An 18163-nucleotide genomic window follows, 5' to 3' on the forward strand; every position below is an offset into this window, starting at 1 on the left:
AAGAAAAAAATTCAGTAGGTGATACTTTTCTGAGGGCTTATATGTCCACCCTCCCAAAGAATGCTACCTTGGCTGGACAAAGGACTTTAAAATGTTTTTCTCAGAACTTTGAAAACTCCATTCCATAAGCTTCCAGCCTTCAGAGGGGTTCACTTTATACTCCTTCTGCCAAAACAGGAAAGGAACTGCTCTTTGGGGCCTCCACTACTATTCTGCACTGTTTTTCTTTCTTATTTTTCTGTACCACCTTTTTTCTTCTTTCCTGCGCTGCTTGGCTTGTGGGACCTTAGTTCCCTGACCAGGGATTGAACCGGGCCCTGGCAATGAGAGTGCCGAGTGCTAACCAGTGGACAGCCAGGGAATTCCCTTCTGCGCCTGTTTAGTTGCCAGAGATTACCTACAGATCCTGCCCTGTGCTACCATCTAAAACAAAAACCTGAGCTAAGTCCTAGAATACCAGTTTCCACTTTATGTCCACGTCCATTCTCTCCAGCTATGTCTAGGGACAAAAACCAGTCACACAAAGCGAGGCTGTGAGTGGAGGGGGACCACAATCTTTGGAGAAGTCTCTCTGGGGCCACCCCGCCATCCCCTGGCCCCTCATCCACACAGCTCTGGACTGGGGTAGTCCAGCTTTCCGAGGGAAGGCCTCGCGTCTTTAGTGGGCCTTCCTTCCCTCTTGGTGGTCTTGAGTTTCCCTTCAGTCTGATACTGCTCCTTAATTTGCTTGGAAATTCCTCATTGTTCCTTGCCCATCTCCAGCCGCCTTCCCTCTTTCCAGCCCCATCTCTCCTTTGCTTGGTGAGCATTTACTGAGCGCCTCCTGGATGCCGGCAGAGTGCTAGACACCAGGGCTCCAGTGGAGACCAAGTCCTGGCCTCTCAGAGCTTCCACCTCAGGAAGGGAGAGACCTTGAATCTGTGGCAGCAGTGTGACACGCCCTGAGGAAAGCGGAAGATGCTGAGGGGTGGCAGGGATATTCTTAGAGGCCGCTTCTTTGAAAAGAGAGGAGGGAACATTCCGTCCAGTGAAAAGGCTCTGGGAAGAAGGAATTGAGTGAAGCTGGGGTGACTGCAATGCAGTGAGCCATGGGGAGAGTGGAGTCACGTGAGGAAGGGGAGGCAGGCAGACCCTCCCCTCTGACAGAGGTCAGAGGTTAGCTGCCTCCTAACATGCACTTCAGACAAACTAGGCCCTGCTGAGAAGGAGGGCTGCTTGTGAAACTTTTCCTCTCTTTCTCCCCCTTTTTAAGATGGTTTTATGGAGGTACAATTGTATAATATATAAAAAATCACCCATGCTTGACTATACAATTCAGTGTGTTTTAGTAACTTTACTAAGTAGTGGGACTTGCTGGTGGTCCAGTGGTTAAGAATCCACCGTCCAATGCAGGGGACATGGTTTTGATCCCTGATAGGGAAACTAAAATCCTGCAGGCCTCGGAGCAACTGAGCCTGCACTCTGCAACAAGAGACGCCCGTGTGCTGCAACAAAGACTCAGCACAGCCAATATAAAGGAAAAGAAAAAAAACAAAACACTTTATTAAGTTGTACAACTGTCACCATAATCCAGTTTTAGAACATATTCTCACTCCAGAGATAAAAATGCTATTTCCGGGTAACGCCTTCGTTTGCAATATGCACTGACACAAAATGAGCTGTCCCTTCTAGGCCTTGCAGCTGGAACAGACATGCCCTTCGCAGAGATTGTGAAGTTAGCCCCAAATCCCAGATTAGTTGCGACCCCAACCCCAGGAGCGTCTCAGGTAAGAGACCATCCAAATATATCTGTGGCACTTGCATTGTGAAAAACCCACTAGGTTCTTATTTCCAAAAGGTAAGTATTTTCTTTGTCACCTCCATTACAGTTGATGTGCTCAACTGAAGAGGAAATCTACTTTTTTTTTTTTTAATTGTCAAAAAAACAGCAAAGGAAGCAGGTTGTCTCTGAGATTCAGAGATACCTCTAATCTTGTAGCCCCAGGGATGAGATGGCTCACTGGGCACATCTTCCTTGCTCTGATGCCTTGGAGTGGGTGCTTGTTTCTAATTCACAGGATTACAGAAGCCGCTGAAAGATTTCTGTCACTTAAGCATAAGACATGCTGGGCTTCTACCGCTCAGATCTGAAGTCTGGATCCAAGACAACTGTGTGGTTCCTCAGTTGGGGAACACAGACCCCACTTGCTACAAGTTGCTACCCTGGAAAGCAGACCCTGAGTTGTTGATGAGGAAGCAGGAGATTTATGGGCTTCCCTGGTGGCTCAGACAGTAAACAATCTGCCTGCAATGCAGGAGACCTGGGTTCGATCCCTGGGTTGGGAAGATCCCCTGGAGAAGGGAATGGCTACCCACTCCAGTATTCTTGCCTGGAGAATTCCATCAACAGAGGAGCGTGGCGGGCTACAGATGGGGTCTCGAAGAGTCGGACACAACTGAGCAACTAACACTTTCACATGTAGGAGATTTATGAGGGGACACTCTTGGAATCTGCATCTGTGCAAGGGCAAAGAGGCAGGGCTGGGCCGAGGTGGGAGAGGAGCTGCTGCAGTGCCATCTCAGTGGAGCCCTCGGCCAATCCTACAGAAGTTCTGAAGCTGGGATGACTCTTTCGAGTGTTACGCAATTGTAGCGAGAGGCTGTCTGGACAGTTTGCACCACGTTTCCAGTTTGCAGAAGGTTCTTGGAGCCCAGGAGCAGGGGCGACCCAAACAGACGGCTTTATTACTGTCAGTACCGCGGGCAGTGTAGGCTCCACGTTTGTATCGGTGTTCCTTGGCCTTGAAGAGCCGTGGGGCGGAGTGGAGTGGACCCACGTGGATAGTGTGCTCTCACTGTGTCTGTGACCCAGCTGAGGGGACCCCAAGCTTAGGAATCCCCCAGCATCATAAATGAGCTGCCAACAAACCGGTCCAGCCTTGGCCCTCAAAGGGGTCATTATCTTTCTGATCCTGATCGGCACACCAGTTTCCCCTCTCTCCATCTTCCCAGGGTTTTTGCTATACAGACACCCTTGAAGAGATAGTCAGGAACAAAAGCTGTCACAAGATGTGTAGAGACACCCTGGAGAACTGTCTCCCCGCCTGTCTTGGGAGCAGAAGCTCCTGCTTTCCAGGTGACTAGATAACCCGCCCACAGGGGTCTGCCCAGGCTTCCGTTACTTTCTGTTGTGTGTCCTGTTTAAAAGGCAGTTCAGTGCAGTCGAAAAGAGCCTGCCTTGAGATAAAGGGCCTTTGAGTTCTGATTCTTATCGTGCCTCTCCCTCTCCATGTGACCTTCACATGACCTTTACCTGCCTCCTCCTCATCTGCAAACTTGTGTTTCTTCGTCTGGGAACGGGGGAACTCTGTCCAGCCTGCTTTTAACCTACTCATTGTGAGGCTTAAAAAGAACCCTTGCCTAGCATGGGTTTATTGTACAACAGGAGGTTGGTGGTGTTGCTAGTATTGGCTCAGTGGTTCAGCAGTGTCAGGGCTCGGGGTCAGGCTCTTTGACGTTCTCCAGGTCATCAGTGGACAAAGGGAACATCATGAGGGCCACGTATGTCGTTTAAATTCTCTGGTATTCTCATTAAAAAAAAAAGTGACTAATATATTTAATTCAAAATGTCCAAAATACTGTCATTTCAACATGTAATTGATAAGAAAAGTTGCTCGTGTGATATTTTACTGTGTGTGTGTGTGTGTGGATGAGCTTTGAAATCTGGTATGTATTTTCTGCTAGCAGCAGCAGCCACATTTCAAGCGCTCAGGACTGCATGTAGCTTGTGGCTACCGTATCGGATAGTGCTGTGCTAGGTATACGCCACATGACCAGGGATGTGTGCAGCTGCTTCTAACATCCTGATGCCCACAGCTGTATTCACAGGCAGGAATCAGAGCATGCCTTTGGGCAGAGAGGGCCTCCTCACACACTCTTGCTTATCAGGGAGAAACCTACCACTCTGTTCCCCGCAACTCCTCCAGCAGATGACCCCTTGGTTATACGGTCAGCCTGGGGTAGTCTGGCTGCTCTTTTATCCTCTCTAGAAGGAGGCCAGCAAGGAAGAACGTAGCTGGGGAAAGCTTTAGGGTAACAAACGGCTGTGACTGCCTCCTGACAGGTGGCGAATACTCAGCGTGTGTCCTGCCACTCTCCCTGGCTTGCTTATGACCGGTCGCTAAAAGCTCGTGGAACTCTTTAAACCCAAGTGCAACCTCAGAATCCTTCTCAGCACTAGGTGGCAAGCAGTGACAGCCTGTGATTGTAGGCACAAGTGACTTATTTGAGGACTGGATTGTAAACAACCTTGAGAGCCGGGCAGCATCCTCTGTTTGCCTTCTATGACGCACCTGTATGCTCAAGTGGAAACTTGAGACAGGAACAGTATTTTCTCTGTAGGCTCAGCTGAATGTTCCAATTTCCTCCTTGGAGAGGAGATCAAAGGCCCCCTTACTTCCCCATTGAGTTCATGGGCAGAGGCCCTGTTGCATAATCAGTTGCTAAAGTCCTTGGCTTAGGGGCCAATTAAGCCAATTGAGATTGGCATGACCTCCTGGTGGTATATGTGAGTCCCATGGAAATATGGATCCCTGGTCTTCAGTGTTGCTGGTCTGTGATGTCTTATCTGTAACACTCACTGACCTGAACCGCAAGGCTTACACTTGTGCAAGCTACAGGCGAAAAGAGCTTTAGATAAAAGGAATAAAGAGGAAGAATGTGGACTTGTGTTTCTTTCTGGCCACTTTTCCCTTGTTGGTTTTTTGGTTTGGGTTTTATTTTATTATACAGCACACTATATACATAATTTTGTAGTCCATTTTAGTTTTTTTTCTTTTAGCTCTTTTAGCCACAGTCTTTATTGTTTGAATATCTGCAACTATTACTCTATTGACAGATTTTAATTTTACAAATCTCTACATTCTATATTCGGAGAAGGCAACGGCACCCAACTCCAGTACTCTTGCTTGGAAAATCCCATGGACGGAGGAGCCTAGTAGGCTGCAGTCCATGGGGTCGCTAAGAGTCGGACACGACTGAGTGACTTCACTTTCACTTTTCACTTTCATGCATTGGAGAAGGAAATGGCAGCCCACTCCAGTGTTCTTGCCTGGAGAATCCCAGGGACAGGGGAGCCTGGTGGGCTGTCGTCTATGGGGTCGCACAGGGTCGGACACGACTGAAGTGACTTAGCATAGCACATTCTATATTGCAAGGTCTCTTCACTTTCCATTTTATGCCTCATTTTCATCAAGAAATATTCCCCCAAGTCACAGTTTGCCTGATTGTGTGTTAAAGCATTCTTTCAGATTTATCCCACTTTTAAAATTCTATAGATTTTTACAACCAATAAATACAACCAAGTATTTATATTCTGAAAAATGTGCCTACATGTTATTTTTAATGACTACATAATATTCTGACTGGCTGATGAACCACATTTCTCAAGCATTTTCCATGTCTTAAGAGCAGTTGCTTCTAGTTTTTTTGATTATTATAATTAACCCTATGTGGGTAAAGGATTAACAAAACCTCTCCCTATTCTGCATGAGAATTTGACCTTTGGTTAATGTTCCAGCTCTGTTTCCTTTGAGACTTAATAAAAATGGAATGTCAACAGTGTTACTAGGCAACATTGCTTATGGCCGTATGGCCTTGAATGAGGAAATTGCATCATAAGTGGGAAAACACAGATACCTAAGGGTAAGTCAGACTTAGGGCTGCCTGAGTGCTGTGACCTCTTACAGGCACGTCTCTTGCCCACGGAGGTGTTGGGAGAGATACTTCTGTGGGAAATGAGGCTAGTGCACCTGTAAGATGTGGATTTCATCTCCTTGCATCTGAGCTGTGACCTGGAGGGTAGGGAGGGAAGAAGGCAGGGAGGCAAAGAGACCCTTCCCTGGACACCTGTACAGACTGTTCATGGGCCCCTTCAGCACTGTGCCAGCACTCACGTTTCTCCAGTATATTCTGTTGAGGGTCAGGGTGTAACCCAGAGTAGTCTTATGAGTCTGAATGTTTAGTGGTGTCTGAGAAGACCCTTGGTGTACCTAGCACCCTACATTTAGGATTATTTCCTTAGGGGAGCTTTGCAGAGTAGAATAACCAGGTCGAAAGCTATGGGCATTTTTGAGCCCCTTTATCCTAATGTAAATAAAGTTGAGGTGATTTCCAAAAGTGTTGCACTGCCAACTTCTACCAACTGTGCAAAGAGACAGTCATTTCCAGGCACTTTCATCAGAATTTTTTAATGTTTTGTAGATTTAAGAACAAAAATTGGTTTCTTGTCTCAAGTTCCCATTTTTTAAAGATCTTAAACTACAGGTTGGGGAACTACTACCGTTTCATCTTTTGCGAATTGACACTTCTCTTTTGTCTGCCCAGCAAAAATGTTAAATTGCCAGTGAGCGGGATGGAAAAGTTTTTAAACTGTAATTTGCAAAGAGATGTAAGTGGCACCTTCCCTTCCCCATCCTAAACTGCTCTTTCCACCTCTCCAGGTCTATGAGGCCCTCCTCCAGCGGTATGCCATGCTTGAGCAGAGAATCCTGAGCCAGACCCGGGGGCCTCCGGAGTGAATTCTGCAGGCCCAGGCCCCCCGCCCCACTTGGAGATGTGGCCTTGGAAAGCTGGGATCCTCTTCTCTATTCTGGGCAGCTCTGCCCTCCCCGCTTCCCCACCTGATTCCTTGCGGTGCTCCAGCCCTGCCCAGGACCACCTTAAAGCCCATCTTAGCACATCCTCCTGAACCCAGATGGGCTGCTTGTGTCCCCATGCCGTTGTGCCCAGGGCAGGAAAGCATCTCTCTTTTCCTGTCTTTATCCCAGGAGGCAAGATAACACTGAGCTTGGGATATGTCCAAGAAAAATTGTGACTTTTCCCCTTTCAGGACCTAAATCAGCAGATTGGGAAAGACAAAGCAAAATAAATAGATTCTTTCCTCTTTATTCACCAGTTTTCAGGATGATAAGTTGATCCCCAAGCATCCTCTGAAAGCAATTGGGTTTTTAGTATGATACATTTAACATACTTTGCATGTCTTAGTCCATTGCAGTGATTCTTCTTCTTTTTGTCTTCTTTCTGATAGCCATTGCCTCCAGCTTTTCTCCTGCTTTCCTTGTGTGCGTGTGTGCTCAGTCATGTTCAACTCTGAATGCCATGGATGTAGCCACCTGGCTCCTCTGTCCGTGGGATTTCCCAGGCAAGAATGCTGGAGTGGGTTACTTTTTCTTCTCCACCCACTTTCCTTATTTATCATTCATTCTTCCTTCTTTACTGAGCCTTCTGCCCTGTCTACCCTTTAATTATTGCTGGGCCCCAAATCTCTGTTCTCATTCCTCCTTCCCTCCGATTCTGTCCCCTCTTGTTGGATGACTTCAACTAGCCTTGGACTTCAACTGCTCCTTAAATACTAGTTATACCCAGCTCTGTGTTTCCAGCCAGAACTCTCTTTGGAGTTGGTCAGCATTCTCACAGGGGTACTTCAGAAGCAACTTATCTTCACATGCCCTTCCCCAAACCTCCTCGTCCAGAGTTCGTGTTTCAGTGAATTGGTACCACCATCTATCCATTCATTCATTCAGGAACCCAAACTTAGAACTCAGATATCTGCTTTCCCACCTCAGATCAGTCACCAAGTAACTTTGGTTATTCCTTCAGTAATCCCTTAAAAGTAGTTCCTTTCTCTCCATCCCTCCCTGTTTTACTTCAGAACCTTTTATTCCTTGCTGAAATTGCCTACGTAGAAAGTCCTCTGTGACCTGCCTCCTGAAAAATCCTCCAGATTTTTCTGTTGCTACAGGCCTGCACCTAAGTTGGACTTGGGTTAAACCAAATTACTCATGGTCTCATCCAGAGGACACAAATGCTGCAACAGGTTTGAGACCTTAGAGGATCAGAGCAGAGACTAGTGGGAAGTCAAGGGAAGGAGTTTAGAGGTTTAAGTAGGATAAGAGATATCACATCTGAAAAAGATGAAGTCATCTGGAAAGGGAGTGATACCCTTCTAAGCTCCATGGATGAAGGCAAAAAAAGGAAGCAAGAAGCTGAAGATCACAGCCCATCAACAGCAGGTCAAAGATTCAGAAGAACTCTCCCCCCACCTCACCACCACTTGGACATTACTTATTAAAGAAATTCCATTACCAACCAACAAACAAGAGTCTCCTACCAAAAAACAGAGAAAGTCGCTCAATCTACTCATTTTACCCCTGCCCCCATAGAGTTGCCCATTATTACAGGGATATCAACATAAACAGAAAAAGGAGCTGATTATACAAATATGAGAAGAAAAGTGAGAACCATAACTTTTAAAGTTAATGAAATACTTCACGTAAAAAGCAACAGAAGGTAAATTATACCAACCCTCTAACATGAACTTCAAAAAATAAGAAACAATTGTGGCTATGAAAGAATACCACAGATCAGAAATCTAGAAACTCAGAATAAAAATGTGAACAACAGATAAGGTGAAAAGAGAATGGCCCAAGCTTGGGAAAGAATTTGAACAGAAAGATAAAATCACCCTAGATGATGACTAAATTACAACATATCCAAATGAAAATAGGAATGACTGCAAGTACTATACATCATATAGAAGATAAGAATGAAGAAAGCTAAGACAGCAAAAACAACGTGAAGAGCTGGAAAGGCCCAGAAGGAAAATGACAGAGAAGATAGGCAAGGAAAAATTAACACGGGCAAAATTGGAGTCTTGAAGCCAAAAGATAAAACAATGAAACAGACTTAATATTTAAAACTATCCAAAGAGGAAGTCCTGGAAACAAGATCTGAATTCGTGTCTTGAATAGGCCTGTCTAGTTACTTGGAAAATTGACTCAGAATGATCAGCTGAGATACTTCCTAGCAAACTATTATCCTTTGAAGGTGAGGGGGATTTTCTATAGGCCAAAAGGCCAGAAAAGTCTCCAGAAAGATCAGGTTGGCATCAAAAAGCGAGGTAGCAGTGGAGCAACATGTTCAAGAAACTCAGGGAAAAAATATGAACGGAGTGTTTTGTGTCTAGCTAAACTGCCCTGTAAGTATCAAGGATGTTTTTTAAAAAGTTTTAATCATGCAAGAGCTCAGGAAATATTGTACACATAACTCCTCAGTATTCTACTAAATCAAGCCTCATCCAATTAGGAGATCATTGGGGAAACGTCAGCAAAAGGATTGCTAGTGAGCACTGAATCGATTTAGATCTAAGACCAAAGTGAAAGTGGGGATTGGGGTGGGAGAAGAGTATCAAATGGTACATGTTTTGACAAGGTAGAAGTAACAACTAAATTAAAAAAAAAAGGACAGTATAAAGAGCTGTCATGGGAATTCCCTGGTGGTCCAGTGGCTAAGACTCTGTTCTCCCAATGCAGAAGGCCTGGGTTTGATCCTTTGTCAGGGAACTAAATCCCACTAAGACCTGGTGTAGCCAAATAAGTAAATAAATAGATAAATTTAAAAAAAATTATACATGTATATATTTATAACCTCAAAGAGCTCTGTTGCAAAGGTAAAATGTGCAAGTCAGAGTACCCGGGGCAAAGGGAAAACATAAAGCAGAATTTCAGAGTGTCCAGAAAAGTGATTGAGGGAATTTCCTGATGGTCCAGTGGTTAGGACTCGGCACTTTTCACTGTCTCTGTTCGATCCCTGGTAGGGGAAATGAAATCTTGCAAGTTGCACAGTGGAGCAAAAATAAAAACTAAAAATGTTCAAGACCTGGGTATAAAATACTTATAGAAATGTGTTAAAAAGAAAAATTAATGGAGAGAAAAAAGATTGATAATGAAATCTATAGGATATAATTAAAACAGTGATAGGTGACGTATAGCTTTATAATACTGTAACACTGATAAAAATAAAACAGTTAAATGAATTAAAAATACAGGGAAAAAATGTCAATTCTACCCAATAAAAAAAGACAATGTTTCTTTTTTGTTTGTTTTTTAATTGAAGGATAAATGCTTTACAGAATTGTGTTGGTTTCTGCCAAACATCAACATGAATCAGCCATAGGCATACATATGTCCCCTGACACTGTATTTCTTTTATCTCCCGAAAGTCCATTTCTGAAGTGTTTCATTCTCTCTTCATGATGTTCCTGTTTCCAAATGTCTTTCAGCATGTTTATAATAGCTTTTTAAAAATTCCTTGACTGATAGTAACATCATCTGTGCTATTTCTGTCTGTTTCTAATGACTGATTTTTCTCCTGATGGTTACCTTTTCCTGCTGCTTCTCATATTTAGTAATTTTAAAAATTAAATGTTGGGCATTGTAAATTCTTTCATGGTACAAAGCCAGATTTGTTGAATTCTTTTAAAAAGGGGTTGACCTGTTGTCTGGTAGGTATTTAAATTACTTGTAGACCAGCTTGATCACAGCAAGGCTTGGTAGTGTGGATTTACAGTAGCCTTGACTCTAGGGCTGGTTCAGCCCCACTGCCCTTGGAGTGACTCTCTGAGTCTTCACTCTCAGTGTCCTGGGTGTTGAGTAAGGACTTGTCCACTTTAACCAGTTAGAAATAAAAAGTGTTCTGTGCCAGGCTTGGAGCTCTTCAGCTTGCTTGTTTGCTTCCCTCATGGAGTTTGATTCTAAGGATGTGACACCTTGAATTCAGCAAAAGCCCCGAGGAGACTTGTCTGCAGACCTCCAGCTTTCTCAATGCGGGGCCCTCCTCTCTCCACTCTGCTCCTTCAGTTTCCCCATCTCCAACCATTCTCTCTGATCCCAGCTCTGCAAAGCGGCCAGGTTCTGCTTGTTTAATGCACTCCCTGCGCTGTGGACCGGAATGTGTCTCCAGGCAGAAAGCAGGGGCAATCGTAAGCCTCACTTCAACTATTTCTCTTTTCACAGAGATTTCAGGATGGTACAAAATCCAAAGATAGTTGACTCCTATCTTTTGTCCAGTTTTCTTGTCATGGCTCCGAAGGGCAAATAACTGGAAGTAAAACATCTTATCCAGCACTTCCAGAGGTTTCTCCACCTTGTAGGAGCCTGACCTAAAAAGGAGGCTTGGCCTGTCAGTTTTAAGAGTTCACAAGGACAGACTATTCTAGTTTTTTCTGTTCTTACCAGAGGCTCTTTGATTCACTCACTATTGAATTGAAGGGGAAAACCCCTTCTGGTTTCGCCTACTGTTCTTAAGTTACTGAGTCAATGCTTTCCAGTGAATATCTCTTAGCTATTTTGGGATTCTGCATTTCCCAGGTATCTTTTCCACCCCATTCCTCAGCTTCCCCTTGCACAGAGACTAGTCCATGAAGCTTTTATTGCTGTTGGTAGTTATCTCGGTTCGTTTGTATTTTGGTGTTTTGGGGGAAACCTTGTCACCTGGTTTTATTGTAAATGTACATGGATTTTCTGTTCTTTGTTTTCTTCTTCCATGTAGTTACTCTGTGAGAATTTTGGAAGATTCAAAAGGTTGGGGGCTAGGTTGGTATGCAGCCACCAACCTAGCCCCTATCTTCTCAGAATCTGGTAGAAATTTTAAGAGCTTAAATGTAATTTACCAGGCTCTCTCTCTCTCTGCAATAGTAGAAGCGTGTATCAAAATGTAGCCTCCATTAGCCAATGTCACTAAGTTACTATAATGAGTATAGCTTGCTTCTTGACCCCCAGTGGACTTACAGTATGAGTGAGAAATAAATTTTGTTGTTTTGAGCCACTGGGGTTTGGGGATTTTCTATTAGCATCAGTTCAGTTCAGTTCAGTCGCTCAGTCGTGTCCGACTCTGCGACCCCATGAATCGCAGCACGCAAGGCCTCCCTGTCCATCACCAACTCCCGGAGTTCACTCAAACTCAGGTCCATTGAGTCGGTGATGCCATCCAGCCATCTCATCTGTTGTCCCCTTCTCCTCCTACCCCCAATCCCTCCCAGCATCAGAGTCTTTTCCAATGAGTCAACTCTTCGCATGAGGTGGCCAAAGTACTGGAGTTTCAGCTTTAGCATCATTCCCTCCAAAGAAATCCCAGGGCTGATCTCCTTCAGAATGGACTGGTTGGATCTCCTTGCAGTCCATGGGACTCTCAAGAGTCTTCTCTAACACCACAGTTATAAAAAGCATCAATTCTTGGGCACTCAGCTTTCTTCACAGACCAACTCTCACATCCATACATGACTACTGGAAAAACCATAGCCTTGACTAGACAGACCTTTGTTGGCAAAGTAATGTCTCTGCTTTTTAATAAGCTGTCTAGGTTGGTCATAACTTTCCTTCCAAGGAGTAAGCGTCTTTTAATTTCATGGCTGCGGTCACCATCTGCAGTGATTTTGGAGCCCCAAAAAATAAAGTCTGACACTGTTTCCACTGTTTCCCCATCTATTTCCCATGAAGTGATGGACCAGATGCCACGATCTTCATTTTCTGAATGTTGAGCTTTAAGCCAACTTTTTCACTCTCCACTTTCACTTTCATCAAGAGGCTTTTTAGTTCCTTTTCGCTTTCTGCCATAAGGGTGGTGTCATCTGCATATCTGAGGTTATTGATATTTCTCCCTGCAATCTTGATTCCAGCTTGTGCTTCTTCTATTAGCATAGCATAATCTAATCTGTTATAAGAGCTATGGAGAGTTACCTTTTTACCTAATTACCATCCAAGCCAATTAATTTAGTTGACCTCAAGGTAGCCACCACTAAGTTAAGACAGGGTGGGAAGAAGAACTGTGGGGACAAGAAAGAAAAAACAGTTTTGAAATGTCTGGGAAATAACTTTTGAAGTTGATGGCACATGAGACAGATTGGAAGTAAATGGATATATTTGGGGAGAATTGTATTGCCAAAAAAACCCCATACACCCATCCAATTAATGTTAGCCCCCATAAATTGATTAATGTACTGGTAATTTAATGTACCTAAATTACCCACTAATATATACTCATGTATGTTTCCCATAGTTCTCATAATTACCCCCTATGGTATATCTCTATAATCAGGGCCTTCATGAGCTGAAACAGGCTGGGGCTACTTCTGTGTGTTTAAGTAAAGAGGTCTCTAAATAAAATTACAAAAATTGTGCTTCCTTTAAGAATTTATCTTGCCAACTGAATGCACTTAAGCTTCACAATAGAATGTGTTATAAGTATACAGATACCAAGTAGTATAACGTTATAGTCTTCTGTCTTCTCTCATTAACTTGATATGGAAGGATGCCATGCTCAGCTGTTTCTTCCTGACCCCTTGGTTTCCCACCTTGATCACTGAGGAAGGAAGAAAACGGGAAGAGTAGTTTGAACACACAGAATTCCTGAATGGCAGAATTCCCTGCCATAAGTTTTAGAGTGGACATTTGTTGGGTTTTTGCCTTTCAACTTCCCGTCATCTCATGCCTGATATTTCAGATACCCAGCATCACCTTCCCAAACAGCCTGTGGGCACATGAGCAAATGGTGGTCGAGACAGAGGCTAATCCTATGAGCCTAACACCATGGATTTCAGCTCTGCAAGAGAATCATGGGAAGAGGATTCCAGCCTTGCCAGTGGGGAGTTTGGGATGGGGGTGGGGTCTAAGGCAGAAACCACCTTAATGTGTCTTGGGAACAGAAAGTAGGTCAGTGTGTCTGGCTGATGATGATGAGATGATGGAGGAAGTAGGGCTGTTCACATACCAGTTTGTTAGCCATCATAACAGGAAGCCATGGGAGGATTTGAAGCAAGGGAGGAATGTGAAGTGAGTCCCATTTTGAAAAGATCATTTCAATTTCTGTCCAGAACATATAGCCAGGCAAGAACGAAAGAAGGTAACAAGACGTGATTTTAGTTCACTGCTCTTGCAGGGGTCCGCAAGTGAGATACTGCGCGGTGATAGTGTATTGGGAAGAGAAGTGGGTTGATGGTGGATGGGTTTCTGAAACTAGGTTGCTGATGGACTGAGTTATGGGAGGAATCAAGAATTACATAAAATTTCAACTTGAACTATTGGCTGGTTATGCCATTGATTCAGACAGGCACAACTAGAGGAGTAGATTTATTGGGGAATGAGGAACTCTGCTTTAGTTAGGGCAAGTTCTAGATACCTGATAGGCTGCCCAATAGAGATGTCAGATAGGCATTTGGTTATATGAATTTGAAGTTCCCAGAGATGCCAGGGTGGAAGACACAGATGTGTTGGCTGTTTAGACCACCCTGAGCCTTTATTGTGATACCCTACCTGGTGTGGAGTAGCAGAGAAGCAGCAGCCAGTCTAATTGTTGGCACACAGATCATGGCCGCTACCTTCCAGCAGGAAGGAGGCAGTGATTTATCTTCCCTTCCAAGGAAATGACAGTTGCTTTTCTTGTCGAGTCCATCAGTATAGCATCCTATAATCTGTAAGTGACTCCGAAGTGTGGTCTCTAGGTGTTCTTAGTGCTGTGGAAACTTGGGGTGGTGGACCCTCATTTCAACTTCACTGATACACTTTCTACAAAGTGGACTTTTACATAAGATCTCGTTTGAATAAGGTTTCTGCTATTTAAAAAATGTAGAGCATGGAAGGAATCTAGCCTACTCACATTTTCCCCTTTATTTATTTAGCCTCCTCGCTTTCTGTAAAAGGAAACTGAGGCTCAGAGAAGTGAAACAACTCAGACTTCCAGGCTCCACCTCGAGCCTGGCTCCTCTTGTCCTGCTCCAAGAAAGGTTGTGGCGAATCAGGAGGAGCCAGAGGACCATTTCTGTACCGAAGGATTCTGCCCCTCATCCCTGAGATGTGAGCTGGCTTTCCCTCTTTAGCTGGGAGCCTCATCTGCTGCTGCTGCTTAGGCGCTTCAGTCGTGTCCTACTCTTTGCAATCCTATGGACAGCAGCCCACCAGGCTCCTCTGTCCATGGGAGTCTCTAGGCAAGAATACTGGAGTGGGTTGCCATTTCCTTCTCCATCATGACCCTCCCAAGCCCTGATTGTGGTAAGGATGGTAGAAGCCGACACAGAAAACAAGGAGCTCTCAAGAAGCCATTTGGGGAGTGAAGAGGGTAGCAGAGACACTCGCTGGACAAGCTCCACTACGGGAAGAGCTGAGAACAGTTTTGAACGTGCAGATTAAAGCGGCAGTGGGGGGGGGTTAAGGGTAGAGAGGCGAGTCGCTGGAGGCCCTATTCCATCTGCCGCTGCTCTGCGGGGGCGGGGCTCCCACTCTCCCTCCCTGGGATATGTCCAATTTCAAGATCCCCAGCTGTGCCTTTGTGTGTGTTTGGGGTTGGGTTACAGACGTAAGAGACCACTTGTCATTTTAGGGAAATCAGCCTTTTTTTCCCCTGCAGATTAGTTCGCCTATCAATTCAGACACGACTCCTGTGGTTCACTGTGCCCTCCATCTCAGGTAGGGAGACGGAGGCGCAGAGGGGAATCCAGGCCCGAGACCGGGGCGACCCAGCCTCTCCGCGGTCGCAAAGCAGCATGCGTTCGGGAGCTTGGGCTCGAGTGCAAAGCAGGAATCACAGTGCCGTGGCCACGAGGTCCCGGGGTCCTCAGGCTAAGTGGTCCAGGACCCAATCCTGCCAGCTCGCCCTGCCTCGCCCTCGGGTCGTGCATTTTGCACACGCCTTCCAGACCAAGCCGGTCGGGGGGCGGGGCCTTCGTTTGTTGTTTATCTGCGGCCCCGCCCCCGAGGGGGGCGCGGACCACGCGGCCGGAGGGCCCGCCTCCCCTCCCCCTCCCCTCCCAGCTCGCCCGCCTCTTTGTATCCAACATCCGGGTTTCCCCGCTGGCTCGGCTCCGCGGCCGCGGCTCAGGAGCCATTTTGGACTCGGTTCAGCTCCCCTCCCCCCCACCCCTCCCCCCGTTCATGGCCCCTCCGGACTCGGCCCCTGTGCCCGGGGCCCGGGCCCAGCCCCGCCGCGCGATGCCTGAGTCGGGCGCGCCCCGGCCTGCGCCCCGCCGCCGCCCCCCGGCCCCCGCGTCGTCCCAGAGCCCGGGCCGAAGCCTGCGCCGCCCGCAGCGGCCCTGAGCCCGGCCCCGCCGTCCGGCCCTTGGAGCCTGCACGCTGCCGGGGACGAAGGCGCAGGAAACGCGCGGGGAACGAGGCCGAAGGAAGGAGCGGGAAGGAAAGCGCAGCCGCCGCCGGGCCCTGCGCGCCCAGGGAGCGCCGCGCGGCCCTGCCCGCGGGCTCCGGGTGTCCGCGGGGCGGCGCCGCGGAACATGACGGCGCCCTGGGCGGCCCTCGCCCTCCTCTGGGGATCGCTGTGCGCCGGTAAGAACGAGGCGCGGCATGGGGGGCGCAGGAAGGGCGCGCGGAGCGGCTTCGGGCGCCGCGCGGTGTTTACCAACAAAGGGCGGGCCCGCGGCCTCCTTGCCGCGCCACCTGCATCCAGCTTGCACCTCCCGGGGCGGGGACAGGGGGCGCGCAGGGCGCCCCGCTCGCTGATCTTGGCGGGGGGGTGTTGATCTTGCCTGTGCGGCGGCCTGCGGGGCTCCCGTTGGCGGAGGCGACCCCAGGGTCGGGGTTCAGACTATATGGGCGCGTGGAGCCCAGGGAGAGTGAGACGAAAATCGGAGCATGGGGAAGGTGGCCAAGAGGGGCGGGCAGATCTTATACGGAGGTAGTGGGATTGTAGGTCCAGCAGCGGCTGGGGGCAGGATTGCGCGACCCTCACAGCCACTTAGGTGTAGCGGAGCGAAGCGGGCCGCTTCACACAGCCCAGAGGAGTCTCCTGCACTCCACCCCACCACGTCTGCGTGGTGTTCTCCGGGAGGCGCGCCGTTGGCGCCAGCTCCCACCCTGCGCCCGCTTTCCCTGCGGCGCCCCGGTACGCGAGGTGCGGTCACTCCGAGTAACTGCTTTGTTTTGAGGCACCTGGAAGAAGAGGTGGGGCGAGAAGAAAAACCAACAGGTCCTTCTTCGTTCTGACCTCTAGGAAAGCACGTGGCGGGGGCGGGTGACCCGGCTAGCGTTCGGCTTGCGTGCTGGCGGCTGAGGGTGGGTGGGTGCGGGTGTATATACACGCGGAGTTCCGCTGGGAGATCGCTTTTTTCCCTGGCCGGCGCACAGATTTTTCCTCTTTGAGCGGTACTGGGACGCGCCCTATTCTAGTGTGCGCGCGCGGACAGGCTCCGCACTAGGCTTCGGATGGCTCTGGGCAGCCCTGGGAAGCAGCGCATTAAAGCTTCAGGGAGAAGCCCGGGACGGTCTCTTAGGCTGGTGCGCGGCAGCCGGGGAGCTGGTCCTGTGCGTCTTTGTTCCCAGCCCCCATTACACATGCAGCGCGGGTCCCCTGCCGCCCGCGGTGGCAGCAGCTTAGAGTCTGGGAAACCCGCTAAGGGCGGGGCCGGGAGTGCAGGGGCGGGGCTGGGATCCCCGGGCTGCTGCGGGGGTGGGGATCCCGGATCTCCTTTTCCCCACTCCCACTCTACCGGCCTCTTTTCCGGTGTATCATGGCTTAGCCTTCTCCACCGAAGGCAAGTAACTTCTCCTTGTGGGGCTTGGGCTGCGTAACTTGAATGCAGCGACTGGAAGACTCCTTATTGGTGGATGCATGCGTTCTCAGTCTTGTCCGACTCTCTGCGATCCCATGAACTGTGGCCCGCCAAGCTCCTCTGTGTTCATGGGATTGTTCAGGCAAGAATACTGGAGTGGGTTGCCATTTCCTCCTCCAGGGGATCTTCCCGACCCAGGGAGCCAACCTGGATCTCTTGCATTGGCAGGCGCATGCTTTACCACTAGCCGCCTGGGAAACTGCCCCTTATTGGTACTTGGGCACAATATGGAAGGGGGTCATGGGTCTTTTGGAGCCATTTCTTGTGTCACAGAAGCAAAGTGTTGAACCTGTTCCTTTCTCTGCCTTTGAAGTTTTGCTTTGAGATGCTTTTCTCCCAAGTGAGATCTCTGAAGTGAAGGAAGACATTGGCCTTTAGAGGGAAGGGCTGCCGCTAGCCTACTTACTAGGCAAGCAGCGGCTCACGTGGCTGTCTCTGGATTCCTCCTGGAGGTGCTGTGGTCTTCCAAGACCAGGCCTTCAGGGGTGGCCTCTTCCCTAATTAACTCTTCTGTCCTGACCAGTCTCAGGTCCCCGCCTGATTAGGTGAGGTAGGGTGGGATTGGGTCCCTGGGATTTCCATGCTCTTCGCTGGCTTGGGCAGTGCTTGTGTGTGTGTGCTTAGTGGCTCGGTCATGTCCGACTCTGTGATCCCATGGACTGTAGCAAGCTCCTCTGTCCATGGGGATTCTCCAGGCAAGAATACTGGAGTGGGTTGCCATGCCCTCCTCCAGGG

At 48.0% G+C, this 18163-nt stretch overlaps 1 protein-coding gene across 4 annotated transcripts in view; it reads left to right on the top strand.

Moving 5' to 3' along the window:
• XYLB (xylulokinase) overlaps window positions 1–13246 on the top strand; it is a 46255-nt gene extending 33009 nt beyond the window's left edge. Inside the window, exons 18-19 of one of the 4 annotated variants that reach the window (XM_070359176.1) lie at window positions 1672–1766; window positions 6480–13241. In XM_070359176.1, the coding sequence (XP_070215277.1) occupies window positions 1672–1766; window positions 6480–6557 (173 nt within the window). In that variant the 3' untranslated portion in view covers window positions 6558–13241. The other 3 variants (XM_070359177.1, XM_070359179.1, XM_070359178.1) reach the window with 3 other exon arrangements.
• Window positions 13247–18163: the final 4917 nt, after the last annotated feature.

Source organism: Bos mutus, chromosome 22 (genome assembly GCF_027580195.1).
Source record: "Bos mutus isolate GX-2022 chromosome 22, NWIPB_WYAK_1.1, whole genome shotgun sequence".
Lineage (NCBI taxonomy): Eukaryota > Metazoa > Chordata > Mammalia > Artiodactyla > Bovidae > Bos > Bos mutus.